At 36.6% G+C, this 23,895-nt stretch overlaps 1 protein-coding gene across 2 annotated transcripts in view; it reads left to right on the top strand.

Annotated features, from left to right (window-relative positions):
- The window catches only part of pdlim2 (PDZ and LIM domain 2 (mystique)), a 76,309-nt gene extending 53,538 nt beyond the window's left edge, over positions 1–22,771 (top strand). The window contains exons 7-10 of one of the 2 annotated variants that reach the window (XM_065247592.2): positions 12,796–12,914; positions 17,523–17,662; positions 20,489–20,594; positions 21,712–22,771. In XM_065247592.2, the coding sequence (XP_065103664.1) occupies positions 12,796–12,914; positions 17,523–17,662; positions 20,489–20,594; positions 21,712–21,904 (558 nt within the window). In that variant the 3' untranslated portion in view covers positions 21,905–22,771. Of the gene's footprint in view, positions 1–12,795; positions 12,915–17,519; positions 17,663–20,488; positions 20,595–21,711 lie in introns of both variants that reach the window. The other variant, XM_065247591.2, reaches the window with a different exon arrangement.
- The last annotated feature ends 1,124 nt before the right edge of the window (positions 22,772–23,895 follow it).

Below are 23,895 nucleotides of genomic sequence, written 5' to 3'. Positions count from 1 at the left end.
CTTTTCATTTACTGTACAATCAGCTATACGAAGGTTTTATGGGCTGTGAAAATTTTTGAACATCCCTTGGCTCACTTGGAATCTGTCGACTTTGTGTTTTCTGTGACGATCATGAGGATAAATCAGATTACAGCATGGTGCAAATGCATTCGACTGAGTGTTTGTCAGTAACGCATTTATTAATACTTGAAAGTTAGCATTTAATTACTTTGTAAATGGATATAAACAGAAGACCTACAGCTCCTGTGATGCTTTGTTTACAGCAGAACACCTACTCGCCTGCAGCGTCTGAAAATAGTGAACTTGGGAAACACTACTAACTTAACTGGATTTTTCAGAGGATTAGCTGTACAAAGCAAAACAGCTCAGCAAGCTGAGGCATTCATTTGCATTTATGCATTTGGCAGATGTTTTTATCCAAAACAACTTGCAGTACATTACTAGTGTACATTTTATCACTGTTTTCCATGGGGTTCAAACACATGACTTTTTGCACTGCTGACACAATGCTGTAATTCTACAATGAAATGCAGCGTAATAGGAAAGATATGTTGTTGGCAGGTACGTTTTATTTGAGCGAAATTTATTTTGTGCACTTTCAAATGAGGAGTTGAGATGACTCCGTTTTTAAAATGTTTGTCAAAACATGTTTATTATTATGTTATGTTTTTATTGTGTATGACATTGATTTAGTGCCAGTTCTTGGTTGGTGTGCATGTGCGCTATTCCGGATAAAATGCCCATATAAGGACTTCCACTGTACTTTCTGCAATGAAATTGCCCATAAAAGAAATAGAGCCAGATTGTTATGTATGAATCTTTCATGTTTATAAAAACTTTTAGAAACTGACAAACCCTGGCGAAGTGCATTCAGCACAGGAATACTTCACACATCCAAATTCTTTTTTGACACTTTGCCTATGTTTAGCATGAGGAATTCAACAGTATTAAAGGTCCCGTTCTTCCTGATCTCATTTTTCAAACCTTAGTTAGTGTCTAATGTTTCTGTTAGAGCATAAATAATACCTTCAAAATGATAAAGTTCACTGTCAGGAGATATATTTTCTTTAGCGGAAGTCTCCTTTCAAAGCCAGCGAATGGCAGGTTTGGACTAGAAGTCTTCTCGGGTCCAAGGAAATGTACCCGACCCAAATCCCCTTATACCCAAACTCGACATGCAAAAATATTGTTTTTTTTTTAAATAAAGACCTGACCCGAGACAAACCCGAGACTCCCACGCAGCAGTCAGACAGAAAGAAACTCTGGTGTCCTCGCAACTAATTTGGCGAGCTGCTCCATTTGTTTTACTTTGTTATCTGACGACGACACCAAGGTAACCGTTAAAATGTACATTTAAAATGGACTAACATGTCTGTCTCAACTACAATTAACCTACCGCCAGTCACACAATGTCGCAAGTGCTCTTGGCAAACAGATGAGAGATTTGAAAACGACATTGACGCACACACGCGAGAGAGTTCGGATCTTCTCATGTCCGTTCGACAAAAACACATTCATTTTAAATGATCCGAGACCCGATGCAGCTTTTAGACTCAAACCCAATCGGGTCTCGGGGTGGACCTCGGGTTCTCAGATCTAAGTGGACCCATTTATTGGTTTATTGGTGAGGAGCTTCAAGAACACACACATTTTTGATGTTTAAATTGTTTGCACAGCCACATTTCTTAAAAATGAAGGTGCTACACAATGCCATAGAAGAAACATTTTTGTATGATGACAACAGATGGTACTGTTAGGCTTACAGTAGGCATTATGTTGGTCATCTTAACACACCCATACATAATGTATTTACTATAGTTACTTTTACTACATTTAAACTTTAGTTGCTGTGGTAACTTGATTTTTGTCACCACTGTCATGAGTTAAACTCTGAGATCTTAAAGTCTTATAAAGTAATTGAATATTATTATTTTACAAAGAGACAACTGTAGTAACTGGTGTTTTGGTGGAAGATTTGTTTTAAGGGGTAGGGTTAAGATTTGTGTTTGGGTTTGTGTGTACAGTTGTAATTATAACTAACTTTTATATCATAACAATAGTCTAAGGTATTTCCTCAAGAAGATAGGCAGGTACAGTAAGTGTATGTGCGCGTGTGAATGTTTATGTATAGTGCCGTCCTGGGGATGTTTAGAAACACTGATTACAGTCTATGAAAGCTATCAGATGCACTGAACTGTGCCAGCCGGAGGAAACTTAAAAGCAAGTCTGTGTGTGTGTGTGTGTGTGTGTGTGTGTGTGTGTGTGTGTGTGTGTGTACTGTAAGTCTGTGATTGCACATCAGCTTCCTTTCCTTCTCATAACCTCAGTCCAACACAAACACAGCTTACATCCTCACACACATACACAGGGCAAGAAGGGAATGCACCCGTAGCAAACTAAAACACTTGGCCAACTCTATAAATGGTCAAGCCCAGACACAATCGATCACTTTGGAGTTGTACCCCATCAGTGGTTGCCAGAAAGACAATGTCAAGTGCAAGTCAAATAATGAAGTATAACATTTGCATGTCGGCTATTCTTTAGCCTTTCCCGGGTACTTAAGTGTGTTTCTCTCTGCCATTTGGCTTTTGTTTGTGTGCATCTGCATTCCTGGCGAGCATGTTGATGGGCACCGCGTCTGGAGGAAAGCCAGTATTGTACCAGCACAGTGAGTTATCGCCATACGCTTCAAGCACAGTGATTTGTGTATGGCAGGTTTTCAGCAATCTTTTTATCTACATGCACCTAAGTCCTGGAAAATTCCTGTTTTCCTACCAACACTGTGTTATGTCATGGTCGTCTTTGTCGGCCTAGTTGGTCGTGTTTACTTAATAGTCATCACTGTTATCATCGATCATATTTGGATGAGGAATATAAACACAATCCTACACCGTTAAATAACTTTCATGCCCCATTTGGGCTACAGACATAAATGACACCGCTAGCAGTTTGTTGAGAGGAGAATTTATTTCCTATATGATCGGAAGTACGATAGTCAACTGATGGATGATAAAACAAGATGCCAAAGAAGATAAAGTGAAAAGTTAAATTGATAGAGGAACCAGACTAGGGATGCAGCGATTAACCGATTTAGTATTAACCGCTCTTTAAAATGTCAGGGTGCGTAAAGGCTCCTTTGCACCACGTGTTTCTGTTTCACGCACGCACACACAAACCAGATCCACGAACCACCAAGAGGCGCGTGCTTCATGATACGAGAGCGTTTCAAAAGAATAAGCGCATGTGATGCGTCTATTGGTTGTTCTTGGTTATGGTTTGTGTTGAACGCCTGTTTGCGCACGTGAAACAGAGCCACACTCCAATCGGTCTGTGCAGCATTAAAAACCTCCTTCTCACAGGTCGCGGATCCAAGCATGGACGCTGGTGGTCTGACTGACTGCATTTAATAGCGTTTAATTATTTTAACTTGTTAATGATTAATGAATTAATAGCATGCTTGTTAATGCTGCCAGCCCTAATATTTATATTTGATTTTTGTGTAATATTAAGCTGTCAAAACGATTCGCAGTACCTGGTCCAGGATGACCCTGTGTTATTATTTGTTTTGAGAGGTTCTTATCATTTTTACTAAAACTTCAAACAAACCAAAATAATAGACATTTTCAGTCCATTATATAAAATTACATTTGTTAAAAAGATCAAATGAATATAGGTTTCAAAAGGCCGCTATACTATTCGATCAAAAGCCAGCTAGATTTTTTTTCTTTTTTTTGTCTAAGAATTGTAGAAAAATATACAGACTAAAAATACAAAAGAATTTAACAATTGTTTAAAAGTGTGTTTATGTGATTTTATCACAGACTGTAAAAAAATGATGGATGTAGTGTCCATGACGTCATCCATAGGTTTGTGAAGAGCTTTTATAAAGCTTAAATTAGGCAGTGCCTGTTGTCGCTATCTTGGCCGCACGTCACCGCACATCACTCGCCGATAACCGAAAATGGGTGAAGATGCGAGAAGTGGGTTGCTGAAACCATGTCCGCCTAGCCCGACTGTAGTGACAGCAGTGTCAGTTCACCTGTCACTCAAGTGGCCACGCCCTTAATTATGCAGAACTTTAGGGCTTAATATAATTTAAATGGATGAGTTACAAAAAAATTCACCCCTCTCTCTTAGTTGTCATGAAGGGCAAAATTAGCTATACAGACCAAAAACACTTTTTGTACCAGGTTGTAAACATGTTTTCTACAGTAAAGTTGGGCATTTTAACATGAAGGTCTATGGAAATTGACTCCCTTTTGGAGTCTGCCTCTAGCGGTCAGTCGATGAATTGCAGTTTAAATCACTTGTGTATTGGCTTCATCAGAGAGATTGGAAGGTTGCCCTCGGATTTTATACATTAATGTTGTAAAATAAATGAATCCATAATAATCGTACATTTGTGATTATTCATCAGACTATAATCATACCAACAAAATCTATAATCGTGCATCCCTAGACCAGACCTTAATCTAGAGCCCAGAATGTCATTTAAGGGCCGGCCACACCAGACTTTATGTATGCAAATATTTTTCAGATGTTGCTGCGAATATGGGCAGGGAGTGCTTCATCCATCTTGGCTTTTCAGTTGAGAAAGGTCACGCTGTGATAACTATGTTAACCCTGATTCTCAATGAATGCGTTAGCCTTCATAGTCTTATGCCGATTAATCTTAATAAACTGATTATGTGTGGAGTCATGTTAGTGCATAAAAGGTAGTTTTTTGCTCATTACCCCAACTTGTCGCAGTTTTGTTCATGTGTGCATGTCTCCGGGTGTGAGGTTATGGTATGTATAGGTTATGCAGACATGAGAAGATTATACAACAGTAGAGCTTAAAACCAGGTTTTTTGGTACGACTATGTGCTATAGTTGGTGATGTCACTGCCTGCGAGAAACCTGACAAATCTCCAAATCCCATGTAAACGCTGTTGTCTGCAACGCTGTTTGTTGATTTGCATGTAAACGCATGAAAACAGGTTTCTATAATAGGCAGATTTTTGATAGTTATCCACTTATTCTGTTCATATAAACGCACTCAATGGTCTTAAATCTAATTCAGCATTTTAACTATCCACCAGGTTATGCTCTGTCTGCTTCAGTTTGTGATGAAGCGCTTGGCAATGTCCACTGCCAGATATTAAAACTTACGGATGAGCAAGAGATCTGCCTTCTATATGGCAGTCTTGTGTCAGCTTGTATCAAGAAACCGCAAAATCAGTCTGAGTGCATTCATTAACACTCATTTGTTTTAATCCTTAATCATTGGTCATTATAAGGTTTAACCTAATTTCTAACCTGTCAGCTTTTAAATAGCTTGAAGGGCAAGAGATAAGTGGGGCGTAGATAATTTTAAGATTTTTTTTCATAGCACTTGTGGTTTGCCTCACGTTTAAAACAAGTTTTAATGGCCTGGGACTTTGTTTACACAAATAAATAGTAATAATGATGCTTGGTTTATGAATGGTTACAAATTCAAGCCTTTTAAAAATGTGTGTGGCAGTTAAAAAAAGAAAGAGATTTGAGGTATGTGTGTGTTTACTGAAGTAAAAAGCACATATTGTACATCAGCTCCTTGATTATTTAAAACTATACCATTAAAGCAAATTGCAATCCAGCTTGAAAGCAGTTTCCTAACTTTATTCAAACAAACAAAGGCACACAAAATGTTACCTTTTTTTAATTATATAAATTTAGGCAAACAAAAGTACAAGCGAGTGTACTGTATGCGTTAGCTTTTCCATTATGTTCATGTTGAAAGGCCGGACACCATCTCTGCCATCCAGCAGATGTTTAGACTGCAGGACATTTTCTAATGGTTTGTTTTGATGAGGTGGGAATGAGCACTTTCCTTCTCGCAAGTGATTTAAATAAACATCTTCATGTTTTGGCTGGAAGAAAGTTTGACTGTAATGAGTGAATAACTCATAAAAACCAAAATAAATAAAACCAAAACCTAAAAGGAAACATTATGGGAGGTGAGCCCTTGTGTCCTCATAAAACTGATGATAGACTTGTATAGGACTCCCCCTAGTGCTCAGACTCTTGTTATACACTTCCATGTAACAGTGAATATCTGTTTTATGCATGATTTAACATCTTTGCAAACTTGTATTACCTAATTAAAAAATATATAAAGTTACACCTTAATTTTGTTAATTTATGAAAACTATAACAAGTAAAAAAACATATTTTCTTTATGTGTGCAGCAAACAATATACAGTACACTGTCAGAAGAACCGTACCCTTTAAAGCAGTAATTCTTAAAGTGTGGTCCCCCCAGTGGTCCACCAAAGATGACCTAAACTAGGCAAGTGTTTATATAATCGTCACTTATTTAAGTAGATTTTTAATGCTCTTGCGAAACTGATATCAGTTCTTGCCATTCTGTTTATTAACGTAAAAATGGATCGGTGGCTAAACCAAAGAGAAGTCAAAAGAAAAGATGAAGCGTCAGCTGAAAGCAGCTAAAATCTACAGATCTATTAGTTTTGTTATGCACTAGTTTTTGTTTCATGTGTAAAATCCCTGTAATTTCAGTAATATTGGACATTAAGGGGAACATTTTTTTTCAAATGAAATAAAAATCATATAATAATTTCTGAACACATCATTGCATTTGTGTTTAAATAATTAGTTTTTGACATGAAACAGTTGCATAATAAACTTAAATTTAGCTTATCCTTCCTATTTTTTGTTTTTTGGGGGCGTGTAAGAGTGGGATTCTGTAAAGTGGTCCTCAGAAAAAAATTGGAAGATAAAGTGGTCCTTGGGCTGAAAAAGTTTGAGAAACACTGCTTTAAAGGGATAGTTTGGCCAAAAATGATATTAAACCCATGATTTACTTACCCCCAAGCTGTCTGAGATGCATATGTCCATCGTCGTTCAGACAAACACATTTTCATTATTTTAGAAAATGTTTTAGATCTTTCAGTTAATCAAATGTAAAGTTACGGGGTCCACGTCCTTCAAGCCCAAAAAATGTGCATCCACCCTTCACAAAATAAATCTAAATTTGGATATTTCTACAACAAAACTGCATGGATTACTCTCAGAAGGCTTTTGTTTATCATCGTGGAGCCGTTTATTTTGTGAAAGATGGTTGCACATTTTTTGGACTTGAAGGACGTGGACCACATAACTTAACATTTGATTAACTGAAAGATCTAAAACATTTTCTAAAATAACTGAAAATGTGTTCGTCTAAAAAATGATGGACATATGCCTCTCGGACGGCTTGGGGGTGAGTAAATTGTGGGTTTAATATTATTTTTGGCTGAACTAATCCTTTAAAATGTCCTAATATGAACCATTGATGTACTAAAATGTATTTTTTGGGACTACTATGTACCTTATGAGGTACTAATTTGAATTCTTTAAGTGCAATGGTGTACTTTTCGAAAGGGTTACTGCCCTAGTGACAGCTAGGGACCATTATATGACCATTTTAAAGGGGTCGAATTGCATTGCACACAGCCACTGATCTAGAGTCAGCTTTCCCCATCCAGCTAATTATAGTCATGCCTTTTGTAGACACTTTTGTCCATAGCAACTTACAGTGCATTTTTGCCATACATTTTTATCAGTATTTGCCTCCCACCAGTAAATCGACCCCTTTGCTAACTGCTAACACAATGCTTTACTAGTAAAGCTATATTAAATAATGTTAAAGCAGAAGATGTCTAAGTGACGATTTGAATTTGGGTTAAAATGGACCCTAGACCAGCAGTTATGTGTAGCTTTAAATCGGTAGCCATCGATTTAAATAATTGTATTAATAATTTGTATAACTGCATATCTATGCATATACAAACAGACAGACATATGTTTTTTGGCCAAAAGAAAGCCTTGCACAACCTCCAGCATATGAATTTATTTGTTGGTTTGTATAAACATGTGAATGAATTACATTTATGCATTTAGCAGACAAACTTTTATTCAATGTGACTTAAAGTGCACCTATGTGATCCATGAAGTGTTCCCTAGGAATCAAACCCATGACCTTTAGGATTGGCTATACTAGTAGATCCACATGAATATGATTTAGAAATAACATTAGTTTATAATAATCGATTCTCTGCATGTATTCAAACTTCATCATGTGATGGACACAGCAGCTGATAGTTATTTTGGAGTGGGTGGAAATGCATTTGGCTTCACTTTCATCAAATTTGGTGTGGCGAGCCAAACACCCCCGGGTGAAACTTGTCATTTCATGGCTTGGGAACAACCTCCCTTATTTAAGAGCCTGCATGGGGAATTTCGTACAGCTGGTGTCAGAAGATTTGCCCAGGATAACATCCATCAGCAGTATAGGGCCAAACATCTGCGAACATGCTTTTCTCCAGCGCTCGCATTTGTCTTTGCCAGCACAGACTTCCACCAGACAGAAACGACCGTAAGCAGCTCCGCATGACTCGCACGGAAGACACTTCACGCAGCTCTTATACGTGTTGACTTGAAATGTGAAATTGATTTTTCTTGAGTATCCAGAGGCAAGAAATCACTCTTAGATCACGGTCAAAGATCAGTCGGACACTGAAACCAGCTGAGATGATGACAGATGTGAATATTTGAAATTTAAGTCAGAATTAGTATCGGGTTTTCATCTGAGGTGAAAATTTTCTTGGGTTGTCTTGACATGTGTTGTTGGGCCACATGCATCGTATTGTAAGCATCTGACAGTTCGTTTCTCCCACCTGTTTATCTTTTAAAAGTCCACCGTTTACATTTTAGCGCCATCTAGCAGTGAGATTGTGAATTGCAACCAATGGCTCAGTCCACACAGCTCACTCCGTTTCGAAAAGCATAGTGAAGCTACGGTAGCCCACAGGACAAACACATTGTCGACAACATAGTGACCGAACACATATAGCAGTTTGTCCATTTAGGGCTACTGTAGAAACATGATGGCGACTTCCATGTAAGGAAACCCGCAGTGTGTGTCGATAAAAATGGCTCATTCTAAGGTAATAAAAACAATACAGTTCATTATGTAAGGTCTTTATACACCACTGATAATATAGTTATGTATATTATGTATATGTAAAAAAAAGGATCTAAATTCAGACTGGCTTGATTTTAGGAGACTGCGTAATGCATGCACGGTTGCAGTCAGAAAAGCTAAAGCTGAGCATTTTCTTACACAAACAACTAATAATTTAAACATTTCAACAAGATTTTGGAAAAGTGTTAAATCATTAACTAAAAATAGTAAAGGTATTGAACTTCCATCATGTATTAATAAGGGCTTTGATATAATCATTGATAAATTAAATATGCTCAATTGTTTTAATAAACACTTCATAGCTTGCGGATTTTTGTTTTTATTTAGTTAATGGTGCTCATGTGAACACTTTGACTTCAGTCAGAGAGCTTACTGTCTAGTCAATCTTTCAACTTTTCACCAATTGCAATCTCTGAAGTGTGCAAACCCCTTAAATCTTTAGATGCTTAAAAACCGACAGGTCCTGATAATTTAGAACCCTACTTTTTAAAGCTAGCAGCTGATTTTATTGCCCCACCTCTGTCTTATATTTTTAACCTTTCACTTGACTTAAATGAAATTTCACTTATATGGAAATCAGCTTTTGTCCTTTCGCTGTTCAAAGGTGGAGATCCCACACACTCAAATAATTACCGGCCCATTTCCAAGCTGTCAGTCTTGGCCAAAGTCTTCGAAACATTTGTCAATAATCAATTAAAAGAATTTATGTCTTTTAATAACATCCTGTCTGATTTTCAATCTGGTTTTAGAAAACAACATAGTACAACTACGGCAACCTTAAAGGTTTTAAATAATTTTATTGAATCTGTTGATAATAAGAAACTTTGTGCAGCTTTATTCATCAACCTATCAAAAGCTTTGATACTGTGGATCATACTGATACGAAGACTTATGGATATTGCATTATCTAAACCTACAATTGGCTGGTTTAATAACTATCTTTCAAACAGAACTCAATGTGTACAGGCAGAAGGAATTATCTCTGGTTCACTCAATGTTACTAAAGGAGTGCCACAGGGGTCAGTCCTTGGACCACTTCTATTTACCATGTATATAAATAATATTGATCAAAATGTTCATAATGTAAAGTGTCCGTATTACACAGATGATACGGTTATTTATAGTTCAGCATCCACACTAGGGCTGGGACAACGCGTCAACGTAATATATTCACGCAAAATATGCGTGTCGATTCGTCAGACCCAAAAAGGCGGCACCGTGGAGTAGTAGCAACGCGAGTGGCTCCAGTCCATGCCGGCTTCACAGCAAGTGTGAGCAGTACGTAAGCGGCGCATGTTTTTTCAGCGCCCATGTTAACAAGCATGCACCCTGCCGCATGAGCAGCGCGAGCTCGCTGCTCTGTAGCAACAGTTCTGCAATCGTTTCTGCGTGGGTTCTGCTACGCTGCTCAAGCTCATTTAAAGTGAAAGTGCTTTGTTTGTGGTTTAAATGCTTGTGGATTGACGCGAGAGTGTCATTTGACCATAAAATCATGAATGTGATGCCAAGTGTGTTGACTTTGCTCATGACTTTGAGCAATTTAACAGAAAGTAATGAAATATGTAAAAACACACTGTTACCAGAAGACTGCGCTTTTATTCACTCTCTGTACAGCAGTAAATGAGTCCTCATCTATCTTAATAAAGTTAAGAGAAAGAGATTTAATAATGTATGTGCTTCTTACGTCTAATTGTGTTTATATCTGTAATTACATGGACTAGAACAGCCCGAAAACAATGTGGATTAAACAAATCAAGTTATAAGAATTACACTGTGTGACCATCAAAAGGCACATTGAAGAGGTTTTGCTCATAAATGCATGCAAAATAAAGTATTTTGAACTTGAGATTTTTATACGGTTACTAAACTGCACAGTATGAGCTGCAAACGCTTTATTGAATGCTACCTCTGTCTAAGAATCCATTATTTTGCACTTATATAGTATAGTCTTTTTTATTTTGAAATTTCAAGAGCAATCAACATATATTGAAATGTTTACATTCAGATATGTAAATCAACATGTATAAATTGCTATAAGTTAATTAATGGGGAGATAATCGAGAATCGAATCGAATCAAAGTCGAATCGGACTGATAAAATGAATCGTTAGATTAATCGATGCATCGAAAAAAGAATCGCTAGATTAATCGTTTAAAAAATAATCGTTTATCCCAGCCCTAATCCACACCCAATCAGGCTCTTTTGCTAGGTTTAAATGTTGATAAAAACAAAATTTGTTGTTTTCTAAATCCAAACCAATCTCAAAGAATTATCTTCTGCCTACTACGTCTCAAGGTTTAGAAATTGACGAACAACTGGCGAAAAGATTGAAAGTGAAATTGGGTTTTTATTTTAGAATCAAATCCTGTCTTTCCTTTAAGGCAAAAAAGAGGCGACTTTTATGTCTGTACTGGATTACGGTGATGTTTGTATATGCATGCATCTTTACAGTGTTTACATGCTATTGATATTGTTTATCATGGTGCATTGAGGTTTATAACAAATCTTAAAACCCTCACTCATCACTGCGTGTTGTATGCTCGGGTTGGTTGGTCTGCTTTGTCCATACATACATTTGTAAAAAGTATGCTTGTAGCTATAGCCTCCAATCACAATAATTATTTTTACTGTCTGTTCCAGTGGTACGTACTGAATGTGGGGAAAAAGGCATTTAAATTTGCTGCTCCCTCTGCCTGGAATTGTTTGCAAAGTGCTCTAAATCTGAGGACACTGGTTCTGTTGGACACTTTTTAAAAAACTTTTACATGATTTGGAGAATGAAACATCGGGCTGTAGATGTTTTAATTAGTTTAATATTGATATTGAAATTTGATGTATTTGCTTGTGTGTGTGTGTATATGTGTATGTATTGTTGATGTTATTTGTTTGAACTCAAACGTGCTAAATGTCAATCTTGGCCAGGACGATCTTGTAAAAGAGATTTTTAATCTCAATGTGCTTTCTTTCCTGGTAAAATAAAGGTTTAATAATAATAATAATAATGTATTTCTGTCAAGAGATCCTCCTGAAAGTTACACAATGCAGCTTTAAGGAGCGCAATTTTGGGCTTCAAGTAGCCCTTAGTAACATTTTATGCCTCTGTAGCTTAACTTGCATTAGCAACACAAGGGTCAAGGGTTTGATCCCTAGGGAACACACATACTGATAAGATGTTTAGCTTGTAATACGATGTAAATCGGCTTGGATTAAAGCATCTGCCAAACGAATGTAAATATTACATAGCAGTTGGAAGTTAGGCAGACTGTTTATTTGCAGACTGGTCTGGTTCTCAAGCATCTTTCAAATGCTGTTTTTAAGCCTGTCAGTAATATGAAATATATAGATCTCAATTGATTTCAGGCCATTACTAGATGAGTCTAGTAGGTTTTAAACATTCCTGCATTTTTTTATGGCAAAAAATAAATGCAGGTGTTCTGCTAAAGGACATGTGACCTTTCACGGAAATGCAACTTTCTGAAGTTCAGCATTGTTTTACAAAAATGACGTGATCTGTGGATTTCATTATCCTTGTAAAAATACTAGGGTGGCGGTTTTTTGCCCTTTGGACTTTGTGAGCACACCTGTAGACATCAACTGTAGACATCTCTAAGCAACTGCAGGTGCTTTGGCCTGGGGTCAGAGACAGTGGGAAGATCCTGCAATTGCTCAGACCAGATGTCTGAGCTCACGCATACACAGACTTGTTTGCGGATGAAAAGATTTCTGTTACAGAATAAACTCGAGTGAAAACTGCATTTTTCTGACACTGTCTCTCTTTTTTTGTGTAGGAGATCTCTCCTGTGGATTACCGAAATAACTCCGTGTCAAGTCGGACTCCAACTCCCCCCGGGCGATACTCGCCACTCAGCCCCATCGAACGAGAGATACCCATTTCACCACGCCGCAGGTACACAAATCTTCACCTTTAAAGGGGACATTTCACTTTTTTAAGATGTCAATTAAATATTTGGTGTCCCCAGAGTATTTATGTGAAGTTTTAGCTCAAAATACCATATAGATAATTTATTATAGCATATTAAAATTGCCACTTAGTAGGAATGAGCAAAAATTTGGTTTTTGGGTGTGTCCTTTAAAATGCAAATGAGCTGATGCAATGCAAACACTGATCGCAATAACGGTGGTTTGTTGAAATTGAAACACAATTGTGTTGTCAATTATTTTCTCTCTCTCTACACTCAATGGCAGTGCCGTGATGGCATAGTTGCAGATATAGGGGTGGTATTATTATATTAATAAGATCCCCTTCTGACATCACAAGGGGAGCCACATTTCAATTACCTATTGTTTCACATGCTTGCAGAGACTAAGTTACTGGGTTGATCTTTTTCACATTTTCTAGGTTGATAAAAGCACTGGGGACCCAATTATAACACTTAAACATGGGCTTAATATACATCTTCTGAAGAAAAACAAAATGTTTTTGAGTAAAACTATTACAATAGTATTTTGAGCTGATTTAGCGATTTGATACATCCATGAAGAAAGACTAAAATGGAAATTAAAATGCACCGGCATGTCGATTACATCAAATCTGATGTGGATAATGCTGAATGTCTTGAGTACTTGTCATACGCGTGGTTCATGTTGAGGCACTCAAGAATGAGATTCGACATTATCAGTGGGCCGCCCTTTTCATATTTGACTGAACTGTTCCTTTAACAAACTCAACTACAGTACTATGTTTTTTGTTATTTGTCTAAAGTTGATATGGGAAATGTTTACTGTACACAGTGATGATTATTTGTTTTCGATTAAATACTGTACTGTAAACCGTTTCCATGCAGTGAAATCACAAAAAACTTTACTTTGCCTCTTTCTTTTAGCCAACTGCAATGATTCATAGCCTGGCAGATGGCCCAACATATATCTTTAGTTACATTTTTTGCTATTGTAAAGGATTATATCATTTCTGCCCCTAATTGGTCCCCCAAACCCTCTCACACACCATCTACCCCGCCCCCTTTTTGCTTATCCAATAAGATCATGTCAGTTTCAGTGACCACACCCCCTTTCAGCTGTCAACCAATACGTGGTTGCCTATACCCATACCTTTTAGACTCTCAGCTTTCATGAGACTCGACATATAGGTGTGTGTGTGTGCGCGCATGTGTACTTTGCCTTCTGGTGTGTATGTGTGTGTGCGCGTGCTGTATGTGTGTGCAGTTAGACTTCAACAAGAGTTGAACTAAAGGAGTTTGTCTTTGCTGGTTCAAGGTAAGACATCTTCCTAAAACTAAGAAAGCATATGACTTAGGAAGCTACTTTGAGGGGGAAGAGGAAATTTTGTAATCCGAGACTAATGTTGTGCTTTCTTTTGAGCGTTTAGAGATTATGATGCTGATGTCGACTGTTTCGACTGCTTGTTTGAAACCTGTTTAGTGAGATGTTTAATGGTGATAATTAACCGTTTGGGCAAACTTAACAGTATGCATGTATAGTAGCACAATTGTATATAATCATAATGAATGACAATGTAAAAGTAGTTATGAATATTGATGTGCCATGCTTCGTGTTGGCTGTGGGTTTCATTATATCAAGGGTGAAATATCATTATCAGTTTAGACCCTAAACAAGAAGACCCAACCATAAACCGTCATCCCGGGCCCTGTGAATTTAAGCAGAAGTCCTGTGGGGAACTTAGGGGTTCAGGGAGAGCTTAAAGCGGAAATTCAAACTCGCTGTCTGGTTTCAATTTGAAGCATGTTTCATTGAACAGCCTGCATACAAGCATGATCTAAACAACATTGGATTCATGTTGTGCATTGGTGATTTGTTACAAATGTGTTTTGACATTTATGCATTTGGCATAGGCTTATATCCAAAGCAACTTGCTTTTCATCATTACTTGTCTTCCTTGGGATCGAACCCATGCCCATATGCGCTGCTAACACAATGCTCCATCAATTGGGCTTTATAGGGAAAATATTCTTAATAAATGATATAAAAGCACACTTTTCTTTGCTCAAATACTAGCACACACAATAACGTGTTGACAAGTCATGCAGGTTTCTTGTGACAGCCACACCCAGATACTCAGTGAGCCCTCATGACACTTCATGGACATCCTCATAGCAAATCGGTTTGGCTGTATGTACTGTTCCACCTCTTTCTCATATTACAGTAACAAACTGTACAGCAGGCGCTTCTTTTGAGGTCAGAGTCACGTTTGATAGTTGTGGCTTTTGGTTAATCATCATTGTATGCAACAGCAACCTTGAAAACCTTGTTTTCATAGCCAACAGCAACCGGACTGTCATTGCAAGGCCACAGTTGCTGAGAGAATCTGTTACCGCATCCGTTATGCATCGCATGCAATGTTCACAATCGTGAGCTGCGTTCTTGTGTCTGTCTGCACGGTCTTAAATTGTTTGGCTATACATGCCTAGACGATAAATGAAGCACCTCATCACTTGTATCTTGTGCAGTGATGCCTTGTTTGAGATGCTCATCAAAGTGAAAAGGGATAGTTTAAGGGATACTTATACATTTTTATGGTTTTGCTTAATGGTTATAACAAAACGGATCTGGGGCACCATTCACTTTCATAGTATTATTGTTTCCTGCTATGGAAGTGAATGGTGCCCCAGATCTGCTTTCTTACAAACCTTCTTCAAAATATCTTCATTGGTGTTCAGCAGAACAAAGACATTTATGCAGGTTTGAAACGACATAGGGTGAGTAAATAAGTACACACATTTTCTTTAAACGTGCTTTTCATTCAGAGTTTAAGCACATGATGCACAACTGGTTGTTTTGAGCTTTCCGACTGATCTGATCTGGCTTCAGGATGTATGTAATAGTGCCAAATGAACATTGTACAGTATGTACATTTAAAGCTTTTTTTAAACTGGAGTCAATCTGGATTAACTGTTTATGCAGCATTTTTCCGTACTGTATGTTCATTGTTGCACCCCACTGCACATTATAAGTAGTTCACATTTGAGGATGTATGCATACAAAAGCCCTTGTTTGCAGATGGTTTTTATATGGGTGTGTGTTTGAATGAATACAATGTTAAGTATTTGCATATGTCTCAGTCGGCGCCGACATAAAGCACCAGCGTGCTCACTGTGACCCGAGTTCGCTTCCGGTCTCTGTGGTCCTTTTGCCGATCCTGCTCCAACCAACACTTTCCTGTTATCTCTCTACTATACTATCCAAATAAAGACAAACATAAAACCCTGAAATATTTGCATATGTCTGATTAGTCTGATTCCTTGCATATAGATGTAATGCAGAAGATGACCATGCAAGATATTATTGAGTGAGATCAAATAGCCCTATGTAACAATGTAGCCATAAGCCTCCTATTGTATTGTCTGGCTGCTGTATCTATCTTTAACATTACATTAACTTTGTCATTATAATACACATTCTACACACACACACATATGAATCCATTTTCTTTTCTGTACAAAGCAATCTGCTTATTGTTTAGGTATGGGATAAAAATAGCAATATGTGGTTGAATCATGTAGCTTAATTTTTTAGTGCTTTGTGTTAGCAGTGCATAATGTCATGGATTGATCCCAGGGGACGCATACTGGAAAAATGTATGCCATGTAATGCTGTATAAGTCACTTTGGATAAAAGTGTCTGCTAAATGTAAATGAATTATGACACAGCGTCAATGTTTTTCTCAGTTAGGATGGAATGACTCGACAGGTTAGAATGTGGAAAGACTTGAAAGACATGGGAAGCTTGAAACCTTACATATATCTACTTTATATTTTCATGCTAAAAACACAGAATCGATAAATAATATTTCACTGCTTTTTAATGACGTACAACATGCTCTGCATCACATTAGTGTCAGTATAAAGATTATTCAGTGCTTTGTGATCTTTGAAAACGTTTCATCTTTGAAAGTTAATGCTCAGGACTTAAGACTTTGTCTCTGGTTTGTTTTTGTACACCTCATCCTACCCAGCTGTGACGCAATATGTTTCCATTCATTTTTTTCTGTCCCCACTGAGAGTGAAATGCTCCACAAAGCCAATTAAAACATATCTGATGTTTAATAGAGAGAGAAATACGGCAGGATATTGGACCAATGGGATTTCATTGTAGGCAGAGTGATGCTACAAAAACAATTGAAGTGAGAGAGAAAATGTTTTGTCATGGTTGCAGCGGGTTTCGTAATATACTCAACATGGAAGAGAGAAAAAGAAAACTTTCAATTCTCATATTGATTGAACTGTTGGTGTATTGTTGAAGGAATAGAGAAAGAACAGATCTTGCTTTTGACATGTCAACCTTAGATTTTACAATAATAACACTGAACTGCACCAGCACCCACTTTGTTTAAATTAACAAATCTCATCTCTCTCTCTCTCTCTCTCTCTCTCTCTCTCTCTCTCTCTCTCTCTCTCTCTCTCTCTCTCTCTCTCTCTCTCTCTCTCTCTCTCTCTCTCTCTCTCTCTCTCTCTCTCTCTCTCTCTCTCTCTCTCTCTCTCTCTCTCTCTCTCTCTCTCTCTCTCATATACTACAGTAGCTCAGACTTTGCCATGCAGAAGTTTGACAGAGACTCTGAGGTATACAAGATGATTCAGGAGAACAAGGAGTCCCGTGCAGCTCCTCGCCAGTCCAACACCTTCAAGATGCTGCAAGAGGTGCTTGAGACTGATGAGAAAGGTGATACACTTTTACTGTACAGTACATCCATTAAACCCATTCATTGCCTCTGCGAAAGATGATAGAGAGTACTTTCTGTGAAATGAGAAAAGATAACAGTGTTGTTTGTGGTTTTTATTAGATTTGCTAATTTAAAGGGACTGTAAGTAGGATTTTAAGTATTTTATTAGTCAAAATCAATGTCTTCATAAATATGTCCTCATTGGTGTCAAATGATCAGACTTTTCTTTGTAAGCTTAGAATTTCTTCTCTTTACTTACATTAAACGGGTAAGTCCAAGGAGACTTCATGTCGTTCCGCCGTATTGATAAACTATGATAGCAGAGAGGGACAAAAAGCACTAGCCTACCAACGTGTTTCCACAATGCGTTTTTGTTCAGAACACATGAACCAGCTGAAAAGGACAAGGAGATCAGTAAGTACATAACGGCTACTGTAGTTGCAACACGCATTTGGAAAAGCGAGGCGCTAGAGAGCACTGTTCGTTTGAATGCAAAATACAATTTCACCACTAGATGGGGTAAATCCTGCTTACTGTTTCTTTAAAAAAAACATTTTGTGACATGACAGCGTTTCTATAAACCAATGTTAAAGGACAAGTTCGGTATTTTACACTTAAAGCCATGTTTTCAGATTGTTTATGGTGAAATAGAATGGTTTTGACTGAAATTTCGACATATGCGGCTGCAGAGAGATTTTCTTTTCACCTCCCATCTCTATAATGGGTTTATAGGTGCACTGGAACAATCCTTCCTAAAATGCATTAAACTTTCGTTTACAAAGACGTGAAACGCACCGAGTGGTCAGGGGTGTTCACTGATATGCTCACACAGAAATCGCTGCAAAAGATGCTTTCCAACAGCTGTTTTAGCATTCGTTGTTAACTTGTGGACCTATTTTTCCAAACGCCTCACACCCGTACATTCTTCCGCTGAGAGCTTGAATAATAAACACTCCAGCCCAGGGGGTGGCGCTAATCCGCAATTGCCAATAGCAAGAATAGAAACAAAGTTCCCGGCGCGGAGTAATACCGTACCTCACAGCACATCTAATACAAGTCAATGGAGTTGGCAAAAACTAAGATAAAACCTGTTGGAATGCGTATTTTTTGCAGCGATTTTTGTGTGAGCATATCAGTGAACACCCCTGACCACTCGATGAGTTTCACGTCTTTGTAAACGAAAGTTTAATGCATTTTAGGAAGGATTGTTCCAGTGCACCATTAAACCCATTGTAAAGGTGGGAGGTGAAACACAAACACCCGAAAATTCTCGGGGCAGCCAAGATTTCAGTCAAAACCGTTCTATTTCATCATAAAAAATCTGAAAACAGGGCTTTAAGTGTAAAATACCGAACTTGTCCTTTAAAACACTTTTTTTCCTCTGCCGATAAGTCATTCCAAAAATCATGGTGATGGATTTTTGTAGGTTTACGTATATTGCAACATCGCACTACACTCTTAAATAATATTGGGTTGTTTTTAACCCAGGGCTGGGTAACTATAGGACAGAACACATTTCTGGATAATAATGGATTGTTTTAATCCAACTGCTGGGTTGTTTCAATATGGTTGATTAACAATAACCCATTTTTGGGGTCATTTTAACCCAGAAATGTGTTCTGTCCTATAGTTAACCAGCCCTGGGTTAAATATGTTTTAGAGTGTAGCCATTGTTTTTAATCGAAGGAGACTCGTGTGTTATCCAAGCGTTAAAGGTATAGTTCACCCAAAACTGAAAATTCTGTCATTTACTTACCCTCATGTTGTTGTAAACCTCTCTAGAAGTTTCTTTCTTCTGTTGAACACAAAAGAAGATGCGTTGATAAATGATTAAGCACCTGGTTGAAGGTACTCATTGAAAACAAATACTATGGACGTCAATGGGTATCGTCAACTGAGTGATTACCATCACTTATCAAAGTATCTTTTTTCTGTTCAACAAAAGATAGAAACTCATCTTTTTTAATCAGTATGTGGATGAGTAAATGATGACAGAATTTGCATTTTTGGGTGAACTATCCCATTAATGTCAAGGAAAGCTACTTGTACATAGAAACATAAGATACGTAACCGTTCCCGAGTTGTTGTAATATTTGATTTGCATCTTTAAAGAATGATAATGTGACCTTTATGCACATCAGGTGACCTGTAAAAAATGTTTTCTATTGCGTTATATTTCTATATTTCTGTATTTATTTATATATATATATATATATATATATATATATATATATATATATATATATATTGTTTTATTGACATGTTTCCCTTGGGCGTATTTTCAATTAGCAGTTTCAGTTTGCACAATTTGAAGGGCAATGGAAACACAACTTGTGCAAACTAAGCTGAGTAAATATTTACAGGGTGTAGCAGAAAGGGAGTGAATCAAACCGAAAGACAACATCAGGTTTAATGCGCAAATATTCACAGTATGTTTTAATATTGTAGGTGCTTTCATAGTTTAAATAGGAATCTAATGTAATCGCATTTTTATCCATACTACATATAATCTTTAAAGAAGCTAATTCATTTAAAACCTCAATTTTCACATTCATCTTATCAAAGTGTTGCGCACGTGGGTTAAAGGTCTGGTCAAGATGACCTTCGGTTTGTCACACAGCAAGAATCTTCCTATGTGAGCGTGTGTAAATACATGTTTTGATATCGGCTGTTTGTTCAACAAAATGCTGTGGCGACAATTTTAGAGGACAGCAAACCACTGAAAAGTCCTTCAGATGAATATTTGGACAAATATGCTTGGGGGTGGAAGGTACATGATGTTGCCACTGAATGTTCAATATCTGTTGTTTTGTGTTTGTTCACAGAGGCCGCCATTCGGTTTCCAAGCGGGCTGTCACCGTGTCCCCCGAGCACCACTGTTTCTGGAGTTCAAAAACACCACACCTGTGAAAAATGTGGCAACAGTATTGTGTAAGATACAACAAAACATATTTGTGACCCTGTCTGTAAAATCCAGGCTAAAGTCTCATCATCTAAGATTAGAGCACAATGAATACCAGACGTTGGCTATGTAAACATTGACTTCAATCTTTGACATGACCTTACTCAGTCAATATCAAAGATATCAAGGTTATATTTTCACTAAATGGTCTTGACATTATGTAGGATGATTTAGATTTTTAGGCTTCAGCTGGGTTTTCACAGACTGGGTCACATTTAATATCATTTGTTTTTCAATTTCAGCCCCCTAAGCACTGTATGTCCTCTGTACAGGCATGCAGGGATTGCATATGATGTTAATGAGGTAACATCATCACTATACTGGTTTAGCCTTTAGGGAAGAGCTGCTCTTCTATTTCGAATTTTTGCGTAATTGGGCATGCCTGAACTTTAAAGAATCATCTACCCCACATCATGTGGAGTAAATTGATAAAAATTGCCTTATTTTACAGAAAACTTTGCTCCACAATATATATATATATATATATATATATATATATATATATATATATATATATTATTAATTTATTTTTCTTTATTTATTTTTTTATATTTATATAAATAAATAAATAAAAATAAATAAATAAATAAATATGAATAAAATAAAAATAAATAAATAGATAAATATAAATAAATAAAAATAAATAAATAAATAAAAATAAATTAATATATATTTTTTTTCTTTAGTTTTCTTTCTTTATTTTTATTTTATTTTTTTATTTATTTTTATTTACTTATTTATTAATTTATTTATTTATTTATATTTATTTATTTATATTTATGTATTTCTTTATTTTTATTTATTTATTTATATTTATTTATTTATTTATATTTATTTATTTATTTATATTTATATTTTTATATATATTTATTATTATTATTATTATTACTAATATTATTATTATTATTATTATTATTATTATTATTATTGTTATTATTATTATTATTATTATATTTTTTATGCAGTTTTGGACCCGCTGGCAGGTCCGTAGATTGTAAGGGGTTAAAGTGTCTACGTATAGACAACAGACTGCAAGACTGTAATTTTGAGTGTCTTAAAGAGCCCCTCTTTCTCTTTTCCTTTCAGCACCCAGGCCGTGAGGATCACGGACGGTCGCTACCGTCACCCAGAGTGCTACACCTGTACAGAGTGCGGCCTCAACCTCAAGATGCGCGGTCACTTTTGGGTGAGAGACGAAATGTTTTGCGAGAAACACGCCAAAGAAAGATACCAGGGCCCTGGCAACAGTCCCTACTCCGTCGTCTCCCCCCGCCACTGAGACCCTCTGACACACCTCCAACTCATCTGGTTGGCTGGGAATGAGAGAGAAAGCGAGGACTTTGATGTCAGTTACATTTAGTGGGAGCCAAATCAAGCATTTGGCATAATGTCACTTTGGGACGCAATGCAGCCATGTCCTCTCTGATACTCCTCAGCCTAAAGACAATACGTTTTCGATCTTAAGTATTCGAGGATAAAGGAGCCTGCGTTCAGCATATCACAGTTAATTTTCATACATTGCCTGCTTCTTTCACATGTTGTATTATCCTTTGAAAACAGCTATCAGTATGTTTTACATAGACATTTATTTTGGGTTTATATAGTTTTGATTTTCTGGACGAAATCTGTAGACCTTTTCCATATAAAAGGTGCACTGTGAAAATCTGTACCGCTAGTGCACACATGACCGTTTTTTTGTGTGTGTGTGTGGCTTTTCGCAGTGGCTGTAAGCATATTTATGCACTTATGCTTGAAGGGTTACTTGGAAGATATTCTTAGTCTGATGTTCGATACCTTTCGTCATAAAAAAATCTATTCATAACAACGCCCTCATTGAAAAGCACAGATATTTACAACGCAGTTTTTTCCATTAACTTTGTATTAAATAAGTGAAATTTAAAGAATATGGTATTTGTGTAAATATGTTTATTTTCACCTTAAACTATATGAGCAAGAGGGATTTGTGTGCACGGTTGTGTGTTCAGGGTTGCATGTTTCTCTTGTCTGTATTGTATAATACAATAATATACTGTAAGTGGAGTGTGAGAGTAAAATATGAGCAGAAAATCCTCATGTATTCGTTGCAGGATTGGCCTCTCTTTATCTTTTTCTCTTGCAAATAAACAACTTTATGATTATCAGTGAATATGTTATGGCTACATTTATTGTTTTCGTATCTCTATATTACACTAACAGTAGATGTCAAAAGACAAGGAAATGTTCACAGTAAATAAGATCTAAGCTATGTATCGAAAATCCATATCTTAGTCCTTAAACTAAAGTTGTGGTGCAGCTTTATAAGGTTAAAGGTTTGTTATTGTTCTTATTCAGGTTTGACCCTAAAACAGAATTTCACCTGTTAAGCTGTTCATGGTAATGTCCTTGTAATTATTTTAGGTTCCAAGTTAAAAAGGAAGCACAAAAAATACCTTAGTAGTATATGTGACCCAGTCTGTAAAACCCCAGCTAAATTCAGAACTGTTTTCTACATAAAATCATCCTAAATAATGTAAATAACATACTGTATGAAAATATAAATCTGATATGTTTAATATTGACTAAGTACACTTTAAAAAATAATTGACGTTAAGTTGAATTTTTTTAAGTATAACCAACTTGACTTTACAAGTCATTTGAACTTACTACTTAATTTTTATCTTGGCTACTTATAAGTTGTAAAATGTATGACTTGTTAGGATTTTTATAATTACTTATAGTCATGTAGTTAATGTGAATTCAATAAGTGAAATCAAACTTTTACTTCCTAATATTTTGTTGTAACAAACATTTCGAAAAGCATTATGATGCAATGTTGTCACATGATCTAACCAAGAAGGTTTACTTCAGGAAGTGATGTCCAAATGTTTTGCATTGTAATACTTTTTTGTCAAAGTGTATAAAATTTGTAATGGTCAAGAATAACAAAAATAAGATGTTTAAAATGAATAATTTTAGGTCGAGTTAAGTATGTTGAAAACAGAGACATGCTACAGTATGTGCTCTTGTTATATAGGCTACTTCAGATATATAAAGTCATTAAGTGTTTTATGCATATACAGAACACAATACTATTAAACCAAAATAAACATCGTATATGACTGTAAACACATAATTTTACTCCTAAACATTAGAAGTCGTGATATTGTGCAAGTAATGTTGTTCAATGGCAAAAATAAACCAATTATAAACTTGTAAAAGGTTACGTGAAGAAGCTACTAAAGGATAAGACAGCAGACTTACAACCATCAAGTAGTTTAAATTTAATGCTAG

The sequence above is a fragment of the Paramisgurnus dabryanus genome, chromosome 11, assembly GCF_030506205.2.
Source record: "Paramisgurnus dabryanus chromosome 11, PD_genome_1.1, whole genome shotgun sequence".
NCBI lineage: Eukaryota > Metazoa > Chordata > Actinopteri > Cypriniformes > Cobitidae > Paramisgurnus > Paramisgurnus dabryanus.
Note: the sequence above shows the minus strand (reverse complement) of the source record. Positions and strands in the feature narration are given on the sequence as shown.